Here is a 17,018-nt window from a genome sequence, read left to right as displayed (position 1 = left end):
TGAGACAAAAATTCGGCCCTGGATTTTTTTTGTCCAGACTGGCCCACCACTATGTGAAATGGGTCATTGTCTCCTCGTCTCTTATTTGATGTAATTTAATCTGAACATTTCCATAAATAAGTGTTCAAAAAAAGAAAAGCAAGGGCAATAAAACCATGAAAATTGACACAAAAAAAATAAGTAAAGCATGAACAAATTGGACAGTGCGCTTGAAGAAAGTGTTGATATTTAAAACACTTTAACTCTGGTGACCTGCTTTGTAATTATAAAAATTGTGAAAAAGCAAATCTACATGCTCAAACCACACCACCATAAAATAGTGGTTAATTAATCCGGATAATATATAATTTTCCAACACTTTAGAACTAGATTGACACCACACGCTATCAATTATGTCAAGTAAAGTTCATAGACAACGTTTCTGAACATTTAGTGATTAGCGTATATCCACATGGTAGCTAGAACACACACCTGCTATCCCCACCACCGTGTCCTCCTCCCCCTCCTGGACCACCACCACGTCCTCCTTCCCCTCCTGGACCACCACCATGTTCCCCTTGTCCAATCACCAGGTGATTGGACGAGGGGGAGCTGGAGAATTCGTGGGCGGGACTACTGGGCCTATCTCTTTACATACAAAAACAAAGGTCAGCCACTGCCGGCCCATTACTCCTGTATTCCCTATAGCCAATCCACCCCTGGGTGAGACGAAGGTCCTGGCCAGAAAGGCGAAGACGGTTCTGAAAACTCTGCACCTATTTTTAGAGATGTTTTAAAAACATGCATTTTGTTGCCTTTTCATTGATACCAAAATCCTAATTCAAAAGAAAAAAAGAAAAAGGCGAGGCAAGACCTTAGAGGATATACATGAACAATACTCTGAGTTGGTTAAAGGAACAATTTCATTCCTTTCATCCTTACTTCTACAAAGAGTTTGTGAAGCTCTTGGCCATTTCTATCAGCAGCCTGAAAAGCACATGTGTTGGTCTTTTTTCCTCACCAGTGCAGCTTCAGCCTGACTCCGACGAAGGGATTTCCTATTTCCTCCTCTGAATTTCTGCTGGACAGTCTAGATTGTTCTTACCCGCACGGATATTTATTTTTATATTGAAATCACTATAAGTCATCAAAACACGGAGATACGTTATATTTTCTTATGGTTTGTTATGCTTGGAAACCTTGAGATTTGTGATGAATCTGCTTTTACAGACCGCTGCACCGCAGTTTCAACACTTAAATGCTGAAGCATGGTATTGCCTACTTATTGTGTTTATGAGATGTTTTATTGTAAATATAAAAATCAGACTGACTTATTTAAACAGCACAGATTGATTTTTTTTCATATTAGAAAATCAGTCACGTTCATTTTAAAGAATATTTGATTCCTTTAAGGAAGTGTTGTCCAGCTTCCGCGGTCTCCTGTCCCTATTATCCGCTATCCCTGTTAAGTTTTGGACTTCCGTCCCGGTCGCGTCTTGTGACAACTGCAAATTGCTTTATGGCACATCAGCAAAGATTAAACTAGCTCGCAGAACTAAGTAGACGTCATGGCAGAGGTGACTGACAGACTCAAGAAAATCATGAAAAGGAGAGCGTGACCATGTAAGAATCCAAACCAAGTAAAAGTTCATCTTGGTGTCATAAGATTGACTTTACCTCCACATCTTCAAGATTCATTATGCTGCTTTAAATAGATCAAAAATTCATTGTAATTACATGCATCTTAGAAATAAATAAAGAACACAAAGAATCTAACTTTTATATGGTGAATAATTTCAAAAGAACAGTTGAAATATATTGAGCTTACCTAAGGTGCAGTCTTCCCCAAAAAAGCCTTCCTCACAGATGCACTGGCCATCTACACACTGGCCACTGCCACCGCAGTCGTTAGGGCACGCTGGGATGCTGCAGTCCTCACCAGTGAAATGTGCGAAGCACACGCATTTTCCATCAACGCACTGTCCCTTGTCATTGCAGTTGTTCGGACACATCAGCTGGCTGCAGTCTTCTCCCGTGTAGCCTTGATGGCACACACATCTCCCGTCTACGCATCGGCCGTTGTCGTTGCACTCATCCGGGCAGGAGGACACAGAGCAGTCTGGGCCTTCCCATCCCGGGTTGCACAGGCAGCTGCAGGTGTCACCTTGATAAGTACCATGGCCACTACAGCTTGTGTCTACACCTGAAATACAGGAGTGGAAAAGTTATACTGTTTGTACCGACTTCCAAACATCATGACGTATTCTTTATTAATCATATCACTATGCATATCAGAATAATACATGTTTAAGAAACAACAACAAAAAACACTTCTTGTCCCTTTAACATCTAGATCAATGGATCTGGACTACCTGCCTATACTGGTTGTGACATGTACCTGCAGCACCTCCTTTTCCACAGCATCCCTGAGTACACTGAGTTTTTAAGTAGTTCACTTCTTCTTCCAGTCCATTGACTCTGTACAACAGAGACTTGAAATTTTCCGACTCATCACAATCGCACTTTGGTGGCTGAAGCCGAATGTTGTGTTTGAAGACAATGTCATTCTCTCCATTTACTGTCCTGTCCTTCTGAAGACCTATAAAAGATGACACAGATCAATCATGATTAAATAGTAACATGAAGTTAAAATGGTCATACAATGTTGTTGAATTATGCTATCTACCAACCTTAAGCAACCTAGACATGAGAATTGCATTCACACGTAAATAAAATGGACATATTTCAGTTTATCTGTAGCTGTTCTATGTCTCTCAATCTTTTTTTTTTTTAAAGACCTGTTTCATCTGTGGATTGCAGGCGTTCAAGTGTGCAGCCAGAGTTCCCAGGGATGTCAATCTTATAGACGTGGCTGAAGGTGAGTTCTTGCTCTGAGGTTGACGATTCTGGCTGATTGTCCGTGGAGCTCACGCTGACAGTCAGGCTGCATAGTAGGCCCAGTAAGCACAGGGCCCTCCATAGAAGTCTAGTGGTCATTTCTGCAGATCAAGGTAAGAGTTCATATTTGGTGTTTTATTTTTTACACATAGAACCATGCAGCTTTGTATTAACCATATGCTGTGTATGCATCACATTATGTCTGCAATTATACAGAACATGTTTGAGCCAAAGTTTCTTGCTCAAGGACACTTGTAGCAGGGCTGAGGCTCCAACTACAGTATAACTAGGGTTATACTAGGAGACAGCCTAGTACAGGGGTCGGCAACCCAAAATGTTGAAAGAGCCATATTGGACCAAAAACACAAAAAACAAATATGTCTGGAGCCGCAAAAAATTAAAAGTCTTGTATAAGCCTCAGAATGAAGGCAACACATGCTGTATTTATCTATATTAGTTATAACTGGGGGAATATTTTTTTTTTCATCTTGCACTTCGAGAAAAAAGTCGAAATGTTGAGAAAAAAGTCAAAATGTCGAGATGAATGTTGAAGTACAATCTTGAGAAAAAAAGTCAAAATGTTGAAAAAAGGTAAAAATGTTGAGAAAAAAGTCAAAATGTCGAGAAAAAAGTCAAAATCTTGAGAAAAAAGTTGAAATGTCGAGAAAAAAAGTCAAAATGATGAGAAAAAAGTTAAAATTTCGTGAAAAAAGTCGAAATGTCAAGAAAAGTCGAAATGTTGAGATTAAAAAGGAAAGGAAAAAGGAAGAAAAAAAAGAGAAAAAAGAAGAAGAAAAGAGAAAAAAAGAGAAAAAAAATTAAAAAAGGAAAAAAAAGAAAAAAGTAACAAAAAAAGGAAAAAAGAAAAAAAGAAGAAAAAAAGGAAAAAAAAGGTCAAACATTTTTGAAAAAGCTCCAGGAGCCACTAGGGCGGCGCTAAAGAGCCGCATGCAGCTCTGGAGCCGCGGGTTGCCGACCCCTGGCCTAGTATAACCCTAGGATATGGAGCTAGAACAGTCTCATAATTCGCAAATGCGCACACCGTTTCACAAATGCACAGGACAAAATGCACAAATGCACACACCGTTTCACAAATGCACAGGACAAAATGCACAAATGCACACACTGTTTCACAAATGCACAGGACAAAATTCACAAATGCACATGCACACACCGATTCACAAATGCACACACCGTTTCACAAATGCACAGGACCAAATTCACAAACGCACACACCGATTCGCAAATGCACACACCGATTCGCAAATGCACACACCGTTTCACAAATGCACAGGACAGGTTTCACAAATGCACAGAATAATTCACACGTAATTCACACAAGATACACAAATGTATTTTTGATGCGCACACAAATATAACCTGGTTTACAAACGTTTTTTTGTCTGTGAGCTGCGCTGGATTTTTTTTAACACGTATTTGCACAACCAATCAGATATCTTCCTTTGTTTCAGCCAATCATAAGAGCGCATCCCACGTGGGGGACGCAGAGCAGTGGATAAAACAAGACTTACTCGTAAACCAATCAGATTAAAGGGTTGGATACACCTGCTGTTTGAACTGCGTTAGCGCTGTTCGCTTAGAAAAGTGATTGATATTTGGAGTTGGTGGAATAAAGATAAATAAACAAGACAGCAACACGGGATGGAGAGAAAATCACTGCTCTGCTTTTCTTGTGATCTCGGTAAAGAAAACAGCGCGATCAGAGATGGTTTGTGGGGCTGTTCAACCAGAGCCGTCGGGAGACTGGAGAGCTCCAAGTCCTGCCGCTGCAGCAACTGATGATGAGAAACAGCAGAGATATTTATGTATTTGCTCCGTTTCGTTGGACGACGTGTTACATGGGATTGTCCCGCTGATTCAGAACCAGACGGACCGCAGCAGAGAGCTGGCTGCTACCTGATGGGGACGAGCTGCAGCAGCCAGGTGGAGCAGCACGCGCATGTCGTCAGGAGATTAATTTACCGAAATATCGGGAGCAAAGTCGGTGTCGGTCGACTGATAACTGAAGAACCTCTGTATCCTGCTCAGATGTTTGATGATGGGTAGACAAACCCCCCACCAGCACCATCACCGTTGCATCTTCCAACGAGCACGACTCTATTTGCACCGGGAATCTGTTGATCTGCCACTGCTGTTTTGACACATGTTTGTCTCTGTGTGGTGGCAATGTCACATCATAAATGTGAGGATAACAGCTGCTTGTTTCCGACCTCCGCGTCTGGTCACTTGTGGTCAGACGGTGTCTGACCGGGAACAGCGCCACTCGCGGCCAGAGCCAGAACTGCAGGTCGCGTTTTGAACAGCAATATTCGCCCCCCTCATTTGACGCGTCGACAGGCTCGTTCTCCTGAAAGACACCTGTAGTTCAATTACAGAAATATCCCCGCTGTTTCTCATCATCAGTTGCTGCATCGGCAGAACGAAGAGCTCTCCAGTCTCCCGACGGCTCTGGTTGAACGGCCTGACAAAGCAGCTCCGATCGCGCTGTTTTCTTTACCGAGATCACAAGAAAAGCAGAGCAGTGATCTCCTCTCCATCCCGTGTTGCTGTCTTGTTTATTTATCTATACTCTACCAACTCCAAATATTATTCACTTTTCTAAGAGAACGACGCGAACGCAGTTCAAACAGCAGGTGTATCCGCCCCTTTAATCTGATTGGTTTACGAGTAAGTCGTGTTTTATCCACTGCTCTGCATCTCCCACGTGGGATGCGCTCTTATGATTGGCTAAAACAAAGGAAGATATCTGATTGGTTGCAGATCCTTCCGTGTTAAAAAAGAAACGTATTTGTGGATCGAGTCACGTCAGGGGAGTCTCAAAAGTCACACGCAAATCCAGCGCAGCTCACAGACAAAAATTGTTCTGTACATTTGTGAAACTTGTCCTGTGCATTTGTTAAACGGTGTGTGCATTTGCGGATCGGTCTGTGCATTTGTGAATTTTGTCCTGTGCATTTGTGAAACGGTGTGTGCATTTGCGAATTATGAGACTTTTCTAGCTCCATACTATGAAGTAATAATCAGATTTAGCCTTGATGATAAGAAGGCATTGGGATCAGTGCTTAATACTTCATAGTGTTTTTCTTTTCAGAGAGTATTCATCAGGTCCCTCCCAACTAATAATGCACTACAAAAAGGGTTCTTTCCATGAAGTAGTAAAACGAAAGAATGGTATTTCTTGACAAAATGCCAATTAGTTTTTGGGGATATAAAAGATTATTGAACCCACAAAAGCGCTATAATGTATTTCAGCATTTTCTCTGACAGTTTACTTGTTGCCTGGTTATCTTGGTGCAGTTATTAAACTGGACGATCTCAACTTCTGTGACCATCACACGCCATGAAAAACGCTTTTCCGTTCACTTTTACTGGACAAGGAACAGCTCTGAAATGGCTAATATACTTTTATGAGTGTCAAAAGGCCTCCAGATAACCCTTTTCTCTGTCAGAATTTGATCCAGTTGCCTCTGTAACTTTTGTGAAATGACGAAGAGCCAACAGAGCAGTAAATGTTCTCAAATGACTTGACAGAACAAGAACAAAATGCTTTCGTTTCAATGGTTTCTGACATTTTAGACAGTAAAACAGTGTCAATATATAAGAGTATGATTATTAGATGTATTGATGATTAACATAACTGAGATACCAATTAAAAAAAAACCCATAAAGACTATCCCAGCACTCTTCAGGTAATAGACCCTGGAGATGTTGCCAGGCCATAGGCAGACAGCGCCAGACCACACTCACATCTGTGGGCAACATAACATGAATGTTTTTGGACTGTGGGAGGAGACCAGAAGACCTGGAGAAAACCCTGGCACGCACAGGGAGAACATGCTAACTCCACACAGAAAGACCCCTGATGGGACTTAAATCAGGAACTTTCTTGCTGTGAGGCAATAGTTTTAACCACCAAGCCACTGTGCTGACAAGTTTGTGAACTACAAATCTCAGCAGAGAAAAATGGGGAAAATAATAAGGGTTGAACTTGGGGTTTCTGAGAGTTTGGGGCTGTTTCCTCCCAATTCAGCTTTGATGAACCTAATGAGTAGAAAGCATCAAAACAAAACAAAAAACACTGTTGACTGATAGTAGCAGTAAATTAACTTTGGGAACTGGAGATAAAACACACTTTTTTCTCTTTTTTTGTGCTGGTGTATACATTTTGAACAGATTGTATCTTTGGTTTGAACTACAGACCGCTGAAACTTTAGATGTTTGTCGTTGCGCTTGACTGGACCTCAGTCTCGCAGTCAAAGGCAGATCACTTTCACACACACACAGTATTTCTTAGAGAGGTGAGGACAGAAATACTGTCTGGGCGATAGATAAGTTAGATTAAACTCAGCGGGGCACATCTCTGTATATTTAATAAGAACTTTGAACCATTATGTTATTGTCCGTGTGTGCGTTGGCGTGTGCTGTCATTCGACAGTATCGGCAGCAGAAAGTGAGCGGTCATTTCTGTGCTGGAGATTCCTTTTTTATTTTTTGGTCCAAACCGAATTGTGCTCAGTCAAGCATTTAACAGCTGCAGAAACTCGTCAGCAGCGCTGATGTCATTGTGTCAAATAAAAGTGATGCCATGTGAACCTTAAACCTTGCAGCGGTTTCCCCCAGAAACTAAATTACATGCTTTGAAAATAGTATGCCTGTTTCAGCCTTCAGAAAGCCTCTTTAGCCTCTGGTCTGAATAGAACTTCCTTCAGTAAGAGTTTTAAAAGCGGTGGTGGGAACTTCTGATCTAACTCTGCTGAGCTTGTGTGGTCTGTGGAAACACACAACCTCTAATACACTGAAGGAAAGATAGGTAATAAAGTGTGTGATGGGGGACAAGTGGAAACTGCATAGCTCTGCATAGAAGCACTTGTTCTTTTAAGAAGATGTTGAATATGCTTAAAGTTGTACGGGCGAGACATGCGGGCAAAGTAAAAAGTTAAAGGCACCTTTAAGGTGCTCTACATACTTAGGCCTGGAAAACAGCCACACAAATCTCTTGTTTACTTAGAAATTCATCATAGTCTGTTCCTTCCAAGTGCAACTTTGAAGAAAACCAACTAATCACTGGGAATCCCCTCCTTTCAAATCCTTAACATCAAATACAAACGGCTGGAAAACTTACAAATGTGAAGAAGGAGAAACGGATGTGAAAAGCCCCATGACTCAAGATGTACAAATTAAAATGTCAACAAGTGGGATTAAATCCTGACACTCATCCAGCCGCCATGATTTAGCAATTATCACAACTTCTAAATATTTTCAGTGGCTCAAACAATAAGCCATCTCCATTTCTTAGCTGGATGCAAACAAATATGGTTATATTACCTCATAGACGTGTATTTGCATGGACCTGTATCTAACTGGTCCAAACTCAAAATGCTTGACCTTGTTTGGTGATTTTCACAGCCCTGAGTGCTGCCGGTCTAAAGCTCGAGAGCGCTCACTGGTGCCTGTGCAAACAATCCAAGTTATGACATCTGGCAAATTGTTTATTTTACCCTATGGTGGTCAAAACTGCTACTTAAGGGGGTGTTTTATCATTGGCCAAAACATGAGTGAGTAAATCATAGTTGACGTTAAGTTAATGATGGAAAGACCATACTTGAGTCACCGTCTCTATAGACAGGATACTATAGCTATGCATAATGTCACAGTGCTGAGAGATGGTTAAAAAATGTTTATAGCTCTCTGTCAGGGTTTTATTTGATGCTGCCATTTTCCTACTCCTTTCTTGTTGCTCTTGGAGGAGATAGCACAATGACTTTCCAGGCACATGGCTGAGGAGGACTGCTACTGACTGTCGAGAATGTCCTGGTTTGGGAAACAGATGAATGGACGAATCAATGGAGGGAAAGTTAAGAGCTCTGAGAGATGGAGAACATCCTGTAGTTGACTTGTAGACTTATAACAAGATCTGAGCACCCACACTGAGATGCCTGTACACATGTACAGATGACTGTACACTGTTTTAAATGCATACAAGTAAAACTTACCTCAGTTTGTCTGTAGGGACCCTATCTACTCTCTCTCTTATATGGAGTGACATTTTTTAAGACTAAAAATAGCAGATTCCTTTGAAGTGGCTCGCTTGTCCCAATTGCCAACATAAACTTGCATTTTGCTGCAAACACATATTCCCTTCTCATGAAAAACTGCTTTGATTCAAATCATTTTGGACTCTTAATGAAAGTTTGCATTCCTGAACATCTAATAATGGACTGAGGGTTGTCTAGAAAATAGAATGTCGCTTCAACGATGAGTGATGGAATATGGAGACATTAAAGTAATAATGAATAGTGATTTTTGAAAGTTTGGGAACTATGAGCTATATTATTATGAAAACTGTTCACATCATCAATCCCTAAAATGATGTAAAAAGAACGTTTTTGGGGGCACGCTGGTGCCCCTGGTAGTGCAGCCGTCCCACAGCTAGAAGGTCCTGGGTTTTGGTGGGATTGACGAAAGGGCCTTTCTCTGTGGAGTTTCCATGTTCTCCCCGTGTTCTCTTGGGTAGTTAATGTTCTCTACCCTCACAAACACATGCAGCAGTCCTGGGCTATACATGCCCCCTCTGGCCAGCCGGGGCACCCGAGGGGAGGATCTGGCCGGAATAACGTGATCCTCCCACACGTTACGTCCGGCCCGAGAAGCCCCACCCTGTCTGGTGAAAAGATGCAGCCTGCTCACTCCTCAAGTAAAGGAGGAGACTTGAGCTCAGTGCAGGGCCCTCCCAGGGTTGTCAGGGGGAGAGCAACGTCCAGGACTGAGATTTATGGCCCTTTTCCACTAGTACCTACTCCGCACGCTTCTACCCGCCACCCTCCCGTCTTGCGCTTTTCCACTAAGGGCTGAGGCGGGTGGAGCCGTGCCAAGCAGATACTTTTTCTGTACCGAGGCTGCTGAGGTTCTAACCGGGCTGAGCCGGCACTATATCTGACGTCACCACCCTCCGCGCCACTGATTGGTCGGGGGGCGGGGCCGTCAGACGTTTGAATCAGGAAGCGGGAGTCAGCGCAAGAGCGACTCGCGGCTCGCGGCGATTTTATTATACAGCGCAAATGTCTGTTTGGTGATCCAACTCTGAGGTGCAGATGTTCATAAACCTGGTGGCTGAGGAGAGAATTAAAAAAGGGATGTAGACGGGCGATAAGGAACGATCAGATCCACCAGGTGCTCTGTTTTATTCTCAGCCGCTCGCGGCTCCAGCTGATTTCTCATCTGGGCCGACACGAACAAAGGGGTTGCACAATCGAGTACGTCACAGCAGCTTCACCCCAACCTGCCCACTTCTCACCTGGCTGTGGAAAAACAAACGAGGACAAAACGGGTGGAGCCGGGACGAGCCGCGCCGAGGCGAGTCGGGCTGAGTAGGTGCTAGTGGAAAAGCGCCATCAGGTAGGCCACTGGGTGATAAAATGGGGGAAAAAAAACCCTATTAAAACCAATGAGTGTTTTATCTAAACAGGAAAAATGTTCTCCATGTACATGAGCTGCAACAATACGTGACAATTTGTTATTAGTAGTTAATGTGAAAATTACATTAGATTCAGATGTTTTCAACAGGGATCTATCAAAACCTGATATTCACAACGTATGTTTATGACACTTTATAGAGAGATTCTTGAAGCCCTGAGTCATTGATTAACTGAGTCATTTACTAACTGAGTCATTGACTAACTTGAAATTCTTTGATCTATTGAACTTAATGACATTTGTCCGATTTGTCTTCATTACTTAGACATAAGAGACCACGTTATACCTTTCATTAGACCTGAAATTGTAATAACATGTGGTTTCAACATGTCCCTTTATATAAGACAATTATCAAAAATCCTGTCCCCTCAGCAGAACTCAAACAAACTCCAGTTTCTAATAAAAAGAATGAAATTAATGTCCTATTTTGCCATGACCCTGCTAGCATGTAACAGGCGGTGGTTGGAACTTTAGCTGTCACGGTGGTCTTCATAACACGCCATCAAACACAATGGCTGCGTGTGGCTTTCACGCACATAATCAAGACATAAAGCTTTCACAGTGTCTAAAGGTAGACACTAATGTGCAAAGATATATACATGTTGGGCTAGTATCCAACACTTTCATGACCTGGAGTCACTTGATTGTTGCTAGACACCCCAAGACTGCAGTGCACAGCAGGAATACAGGATGGCTCCCTGTCAGCGCACAGCTCGCCCAGATAGCATTTCAAGCTGAAGCAAGTAAAATTCAACATGTCCATAAACACAGTTAGATAATTCTTTCCTGACAATAACTTCTCCATGTCAAATCAGGACGATGTCAATGGGCCTGTAAAACCTTTTGATGATGTACTGTACAGTATGGAGTAAACTCACTCTTTTATATGAGAAGAAGTATTCAGTCCATCTGTGCACAACATGTGAAACTGTATATTTATAGCTTATAATACCGGCAATGGTAACAAAAAACAACTTAACAAAAGGAGCAGTAGTCTACCAAAGGCATATTGACACAGGATGTTGCATGCTGGTATGAATTTCCAAAAACCACCTTCAAAATTGTGGAGACTGGAGCTACTTTTCTAAGAGTTCAAGAGAATAAAAGGCATGCAAAGTCTTTTTTCTTAAGGCAAAAACCTCCAGAAAACCTGACAATGTGAATACAAATACAGGTATTGAGAGAGCTTGTGGCTTTGCCCTATCCTCTCTCTCTCGAGAGCCATTGAGCATCAGACAAAGGTCTGACTGTTTCACCGGGTTTTAAATCAGGATGAGTCTCTTCAGAACAAACCAACGAAATGAGGATGGGAAGAGGAAAGGCTTAGTATGCTTATTATGCGTTTTACTGTGTGTGGTTGTAAATTTGTGCACCATCCTTTCCCTTCCCCTTTCCCTTCCCCGTGCAACAGCTCGCAGACAGAACGCGGAAACCAAAATGATAAAACACGTCTGAGAGCAATTATTGTGTGAGAGCAGAGCTCATATCTTCATTATTCTGTCTGCCTCCTGCTGCCTCATAAACCACAAGGAGACCTCGATAGAGACCTCGCTTTATAGGCAGGGACGAGATAGAGACGCTCTATTCGTTTTATTCCTGCTGTCAGATGAAAAATCACTGAAAATACATTAAGAAAACAGTCTGAAGTCAAGAAACAGGTACGTTTTTTAGAACAAGTAAACAAGTTTCCAGTATCTTTTATGTGCCTGGAGGTCATTTTCAATCAGCCAAGTTAAATGAAACGTTTCCAGCCCATGAGAGGTTTGATGTTTCCATGAAAGCAGTCACATTATACAATCTAAACAGTTTTTATAAGCCACCCACTCAGGGTTGTGGGTCTTTCTTTCTCTTTGTCCTTAGCTCCTTGCCTCCTCCTCTCTCTATCTTTCTGCACGGCTGAGGGCCCACATCTGTAGCTCGTTTCATGAGAGCTTCTGTGTATCCCCTGAGCCAGCACAGTAGCATTAAAGGTAAATCTCCTGGATCAACAACCCTGTGAGAATATACATCACTCCAGCACAAAGCCATTGTAAATATTTGGGTGATTATCATAGAGGATAAATTAGCGCTCGCGGCTTTGCTGGCACACGCTAGACTTTTCTAAAAACACGGTAGAGATAATTAGTTGATATATGAGTCATAAATGATAGCTTTGATATGCTTTTACAAACACTTAAAGGTTTTCACAGCTGCAGCAATGGGAGAGTACAGTTTGAGTTATGCAACCCCGTCTGAGGACTTGAAGTATTTGAATGTCTTCTTTTAAGACTCATCTATATTACAACATGTTTTTTTAAATGCAAGATCAAACTTGAAATATAACTTTTGTAGGGTTTTTGTCTAAAAATTGACACATTCAACATGCAGTACATTCAATATGCTTATAAAATAAAATGTTATTTGCACTTTGCACTTTGCACTTTGCAAATTAACAGAAACTCCAGGATAAATGAATATTTATTGATAATCATCAACTTTCCAGATTTTCAAAATGTTTTCAAAAACAAAGTTTTAGCATACAAACGGAAACTTGGGTTTAACTCAGGTTCAGTCCTGGGAACATGAGTCTCAACCTCCTGGCTGCCTTGTGACTGACAGCAGAGCTGAGGATGCATGTGCACCGCCTCGTTTAAGCCTTTGAAACTATCTAACTGCGGTGCTGGATGTATGTGTAAGAAGAGGTGAGGATGGAAGATGAAAGAGTCAGGATGGACAGAAAGAAAGAGAAAGTGAGAGATAAAGAATGAAAAAGCTGTAGAGATTTGGAGAAAAAAAACAGAACAAAACCCAAATTATTTTTTCATCATCACTGGGGAATTGTACCATGAATGCAATTACTGCAAAAGAAAGAAAGAAAGAAAGAAAGAAAGAAAGAAAGAAAGAAAGAAAGAAAGAAAGAAAGAAAGAAAGAAAGAAAGAAAGAAAGAAAGAAAGAAAGAAAGAAAGAAAGAAAGCTTAATCTGAAAGTTGCCAATCATTTAGAAAAAAGAGAAATTTCGATACAATAATTAAGAGTCCTTACCCTTGAGGCTTTTTTCTTGCTTTCTTTTCCTTCACCCTCTTATTCTTAATCTTTTCTCGAAGGGACTGAACGTCACTCACCAGATTTCTTCCTCTGCCACCTGTTGACAGGCCGGAGCTAGTGATTCAAAGATCTCTGTGCTGCCAGTGTCCTTGTGCTCTCTCCCTCCCACGTCTGATGCTAAAAAGTCCACAAATGCCTGCAGGCCAATGGGCAGTCCGTCTGGGAGTGTCTCCATTCCACTCCTCTTCTCCTTGAATGATTTAACAAAAAAGTTGAAGGATTAAAGGAGGCGGGGTGAAAATTAGCACCCTTTTTTAACCATGATCCAAAGATACTTTGTACTGTGGTACTTAAGTCTTTCACTACTCTGTAGTATTTCCTCTACCCTTGTCTGTGCTTACTTGCAGCAGCAGAGGTTGCAGAAGGGGTTAATATTAATCACTTTAACAGAAGCCTCTTAAACACAGTAAGTGAATAAATGTTTGGTTGAAAGCTGTAATGCTGAAGCCAAGACAAACCTGGAGCTGGTTTAGGACAGAATAAACCACTTGGAAGAAGTTAGATTTGATTGCATCAGTCCAAACAGTGCAAAAGTACACTTTCAAAAGTGTATGGAAACAGCAGTGGGATTGACACTTTTGCAAGAAGAGAAAAGAAGCCTATCAGGACTATTTCATGGACTGAAATGATATGTAATCTTGATAATAATTGCTTCGGGGCACTGATTGTTATTCACATGGCTGGTAATTACTAAACCAAAAAGGCTTGGCTTGTTTTTAAATTTATTCCCCTCAAAATGTTTCTCACATTATGTTTGTGGGAGTAAGCCACCACTAAGTATTCCGTGAAAACACAACAGCTAACTTCTTCAAGCACACAGAAAAACCGCTGACTTCAGAAGCCTTTCCCCTCCCACAGTGATCACTTTAAAGCACGCAAAGAACAAATGTTTCGCTAGGATGGTTTCTGGTAAAGAATATGATGCAGATCTTGGAGTGTGAAAAGCATCTACAGTACTACCATGACTAGTACAGACCCCTGGTGTCGTATCTGGCAATAGTTTATGCTGCTGTCTCTAAATATGAGCCTGTTTTTTTGTTTGTTCTTTTTCTCTGTGGAACAAAGAAGACTGGGGGATTGTGTAAGTCACACTGGGTCTGATGCCAGGGCACCAGGTGCAGTTGTTTGTGCACAACAAAGCTTTAAATTCTAGTAGCTGACACTACGACAAACTAATGATTTACATGTTTCATGCTGATGAGATACAGTACTTGCCCTCATGACAAAGTGAAGGAGCAAGTGTTAAGATGCTGTTGTTTTCTTTTTCAGAACTACAGAATAAAAATACAAAATTATACAAATATAAGTTGAAAACCTAAGAAATTGCATGATAACACAAGGCCTTTGTCATATAACCCTTATATCTTCAACATCTTGAGAGCATTACAACAAACCTCTTTATCCATCCATCCATCCATCCATCCATCCATCCATCCATCCATCCATCCATCCATCCATCCATCCATCCATCCATCCATCCATCCATCCATCCATCCATCCATCCATCCATCCATCCATCCACACAAGATTATGCAGCAATGTGCAGTTTCATGAATACAGTGAATAGAAGGCACATGGAGCACATTGATTAATTAAACCCTTGGCAAAGTACTTGGGAGATAAGAAAAAAAAATCTACACCACTGTGAAAACCTTCAGTATTACCATTTGTTCTTCTTTTAGTGAGAAGACACTGTTTACATTTGATATAGTGGGACAACAGCAGCATTTATACTAATCAACATTGTTGAAACTGTGGCTACCACGGTAGGATGCCTGTTGGTACAAGACAACTGCTTTGGTTACAGGAAAATGGCTTGGAGCCTGGCAAAATGGGTCTTCTTGTGATATTACTGATTTCCAGTTGTCAATTTGGCTCACGATTAAAAAGAAGAATGTTTAATTTTTTTAATATCTTTTTTTTTCAAAAGTGCCAAGCAATATTTTCTTGGCAGTGAAAGATGAAATGATATCTGTGCTTGAGCAGTATGGTCTGCCATCTCATCAGCAGCAAAGCAAAGACGAATGACTCATCAGACTAACTGGGATATATTCATTGCAGTGTCTGCTCCCTCTTAAAGTTAAAATGTAGTATGGGAACAATAAACAGTCAATACCCAGGCAACAATTCAGTCTTATAAAAGTGTTTACAGCCCATCATCAAAATTTGGATAATGAGAAAACCATGAAACTAGGACACTTTCAATTACACTGTGCCTCGAGAATAAAGGCTGCAGTGAAAAATTAAACTGAATTTCTTTTTTATCTTGAAAGTTCCTTTTTAAGTCTGAAGCTCTTTAGTCTCTGTCATTAAAAAGAAGCATCTATAGGGAGTCTTGGTAAATTTTAATTATTTAATTAACTATGCTGAATTGGAGGACAAAATGCCTGATATTGGATTTTATTGGAAGGAAGTGAAGCTTCTAATATTTCCAGTGTCAAAACATTTTCTTTTTTAATTTCATGCCATGTTGTTTAATAAATCTTCCACTGAATGTGCTTTCATGCTTGGTTTTTTTTATTTATGAATCAATTTTTTTATTCGTTGATTTATTCCAGACATGTCAAAACCATTGTATAGAGCATAACAATGTTAATACTAGTATGGATCTATGTATCTTTATATACAAATAGATATACATACATATAGTCCCACATGCATACACACACATTTTGAACATGTAAAATCCCTTGTAAATAAGTTTATATAAATAAATTAACCTATTTTAACTGAATGTACACAAGTTAAATAAATATATAAAATGAATCTATACCAAGTGTGCACACACATATACATACTCACGCATAACAATACACATAACTCCTGGGGTTTTTCATGTGTTATGTGTATTGTTATGCGTGTGCACTTATTTTTACGCAGGTCTGTAACAATTTAGGGAAATATTCAAGTTAAATAGATCTGAAGGAAAAACATGCTTTTGGTTTGTCTTTTGACTGTAGATCATGTTAGAAAACTTCATTTTTTTATTTTTGTTGGGGATAATATGGAGTAAATTAGCAACTGAAATCTTAAATCACAAATGATGGTGTGATTTTACATCACCAATTTAGTTCATTTCATCTTGTGATTTCAAAGTAAACTGTAATTTTATTAAATGTTTTATCATTGGAGCTTTATCTAAAAGAAATGAATTTAAGTACAAATATAGTAATATGAATAAATGTCTAGTAGCTAAGTCATTCCCTTTTAGAAGACTGCCTGGTGTTTAACCTGGACAGTGTTTTGGAGAATATATGGGAGTAATTAATGACTGATCCTGGACTGGATCCACTGGAGGGGCAGAATGACGTGGAAGCCTTCTGTATTACCTGTTTAGTGTCCAAACAGACGATTAAATTACTTGAAGTCTGTCATAACATTTTTACCTTGGCCCAGGTGTGATGATACGAGTTAACTGTTTCATAAGTGTAAATACATAATTGGATGATGTCCCTCATAACTGCAGAGTTTTTGGTGAAAACAAAAATGACTGCTAAGGGTCTGGAGGATGCTGTGTGTTATTTCCTATTGAGCAGTTATATGCGACCACCAACATGATTTG

At 40.5% G+C, this 17,018-nt stretch overlaps 1 protein-coding gene across 5 annotated transcripts in view; it reads right to left on the bottom strand.

Annotated features, from left to right (window-relative positions):
• Window positions 1-13,559, bottom strand: part of tnn (tenascin N) — a 44,272-nt gene extending 30,713 nt beyond the window's left edge. For 3 of the 5 annotated variants that reach the window (XM_061732259.1, XM_061732262.1, XM_061732263.1), the window contains exons 1-4: window positions 13,394-13,554; window positions 2,778-2,978; window positions 2,378-2,578; window positions 1,808-2,182 (exon numbers count right to left, since the gene is read on the bottom strand). In XM_061732259.1, coding sequence (XP_061588243.1) covers window positions 1,808-2,182; window positions 2,378-2,578; window positions 2,778-2,976 — 775 coding nt within the window. In that variant the 5' untranslated portion in view covers window positions 2,977-2,978; window positions 13,394-13,554. Of the gene's footprint in view, window positions 1-1,807; window positions 2,183-2,377; window positions 2,579-2,777; window positions 2,979-10,192; window positions 10,302-13,393 lie in introns of all 5 variants that reach the window. The other 2 variants (XM_061732260.1, XM_061732261.1) reach the window with 2 other exon arrangements.
• Window positions 13,560-17,018: the final 3,459 nt, after the last annotated feature.

The sequence above is a fragment of the Cololabis saira genome, chromosome 10, assembly GCF_033807715.1.
Source record: "Cololabis saira isolate AMF1-May2022 chromosome 10, fColSai1.1, whole genome shotgun sequence".
In the NCBI taxonomy this organism is placed as follows: Eukaryota; Metazoa; Chordata; class Actinopteri; order Beloniformes; family Belonidae; genus Cololabis; species Cololabis saira.
Note: the sequence above shows the minus strand (reverse complement) of the source record. Positions and strands in the feature narration are given on the sequence as shown.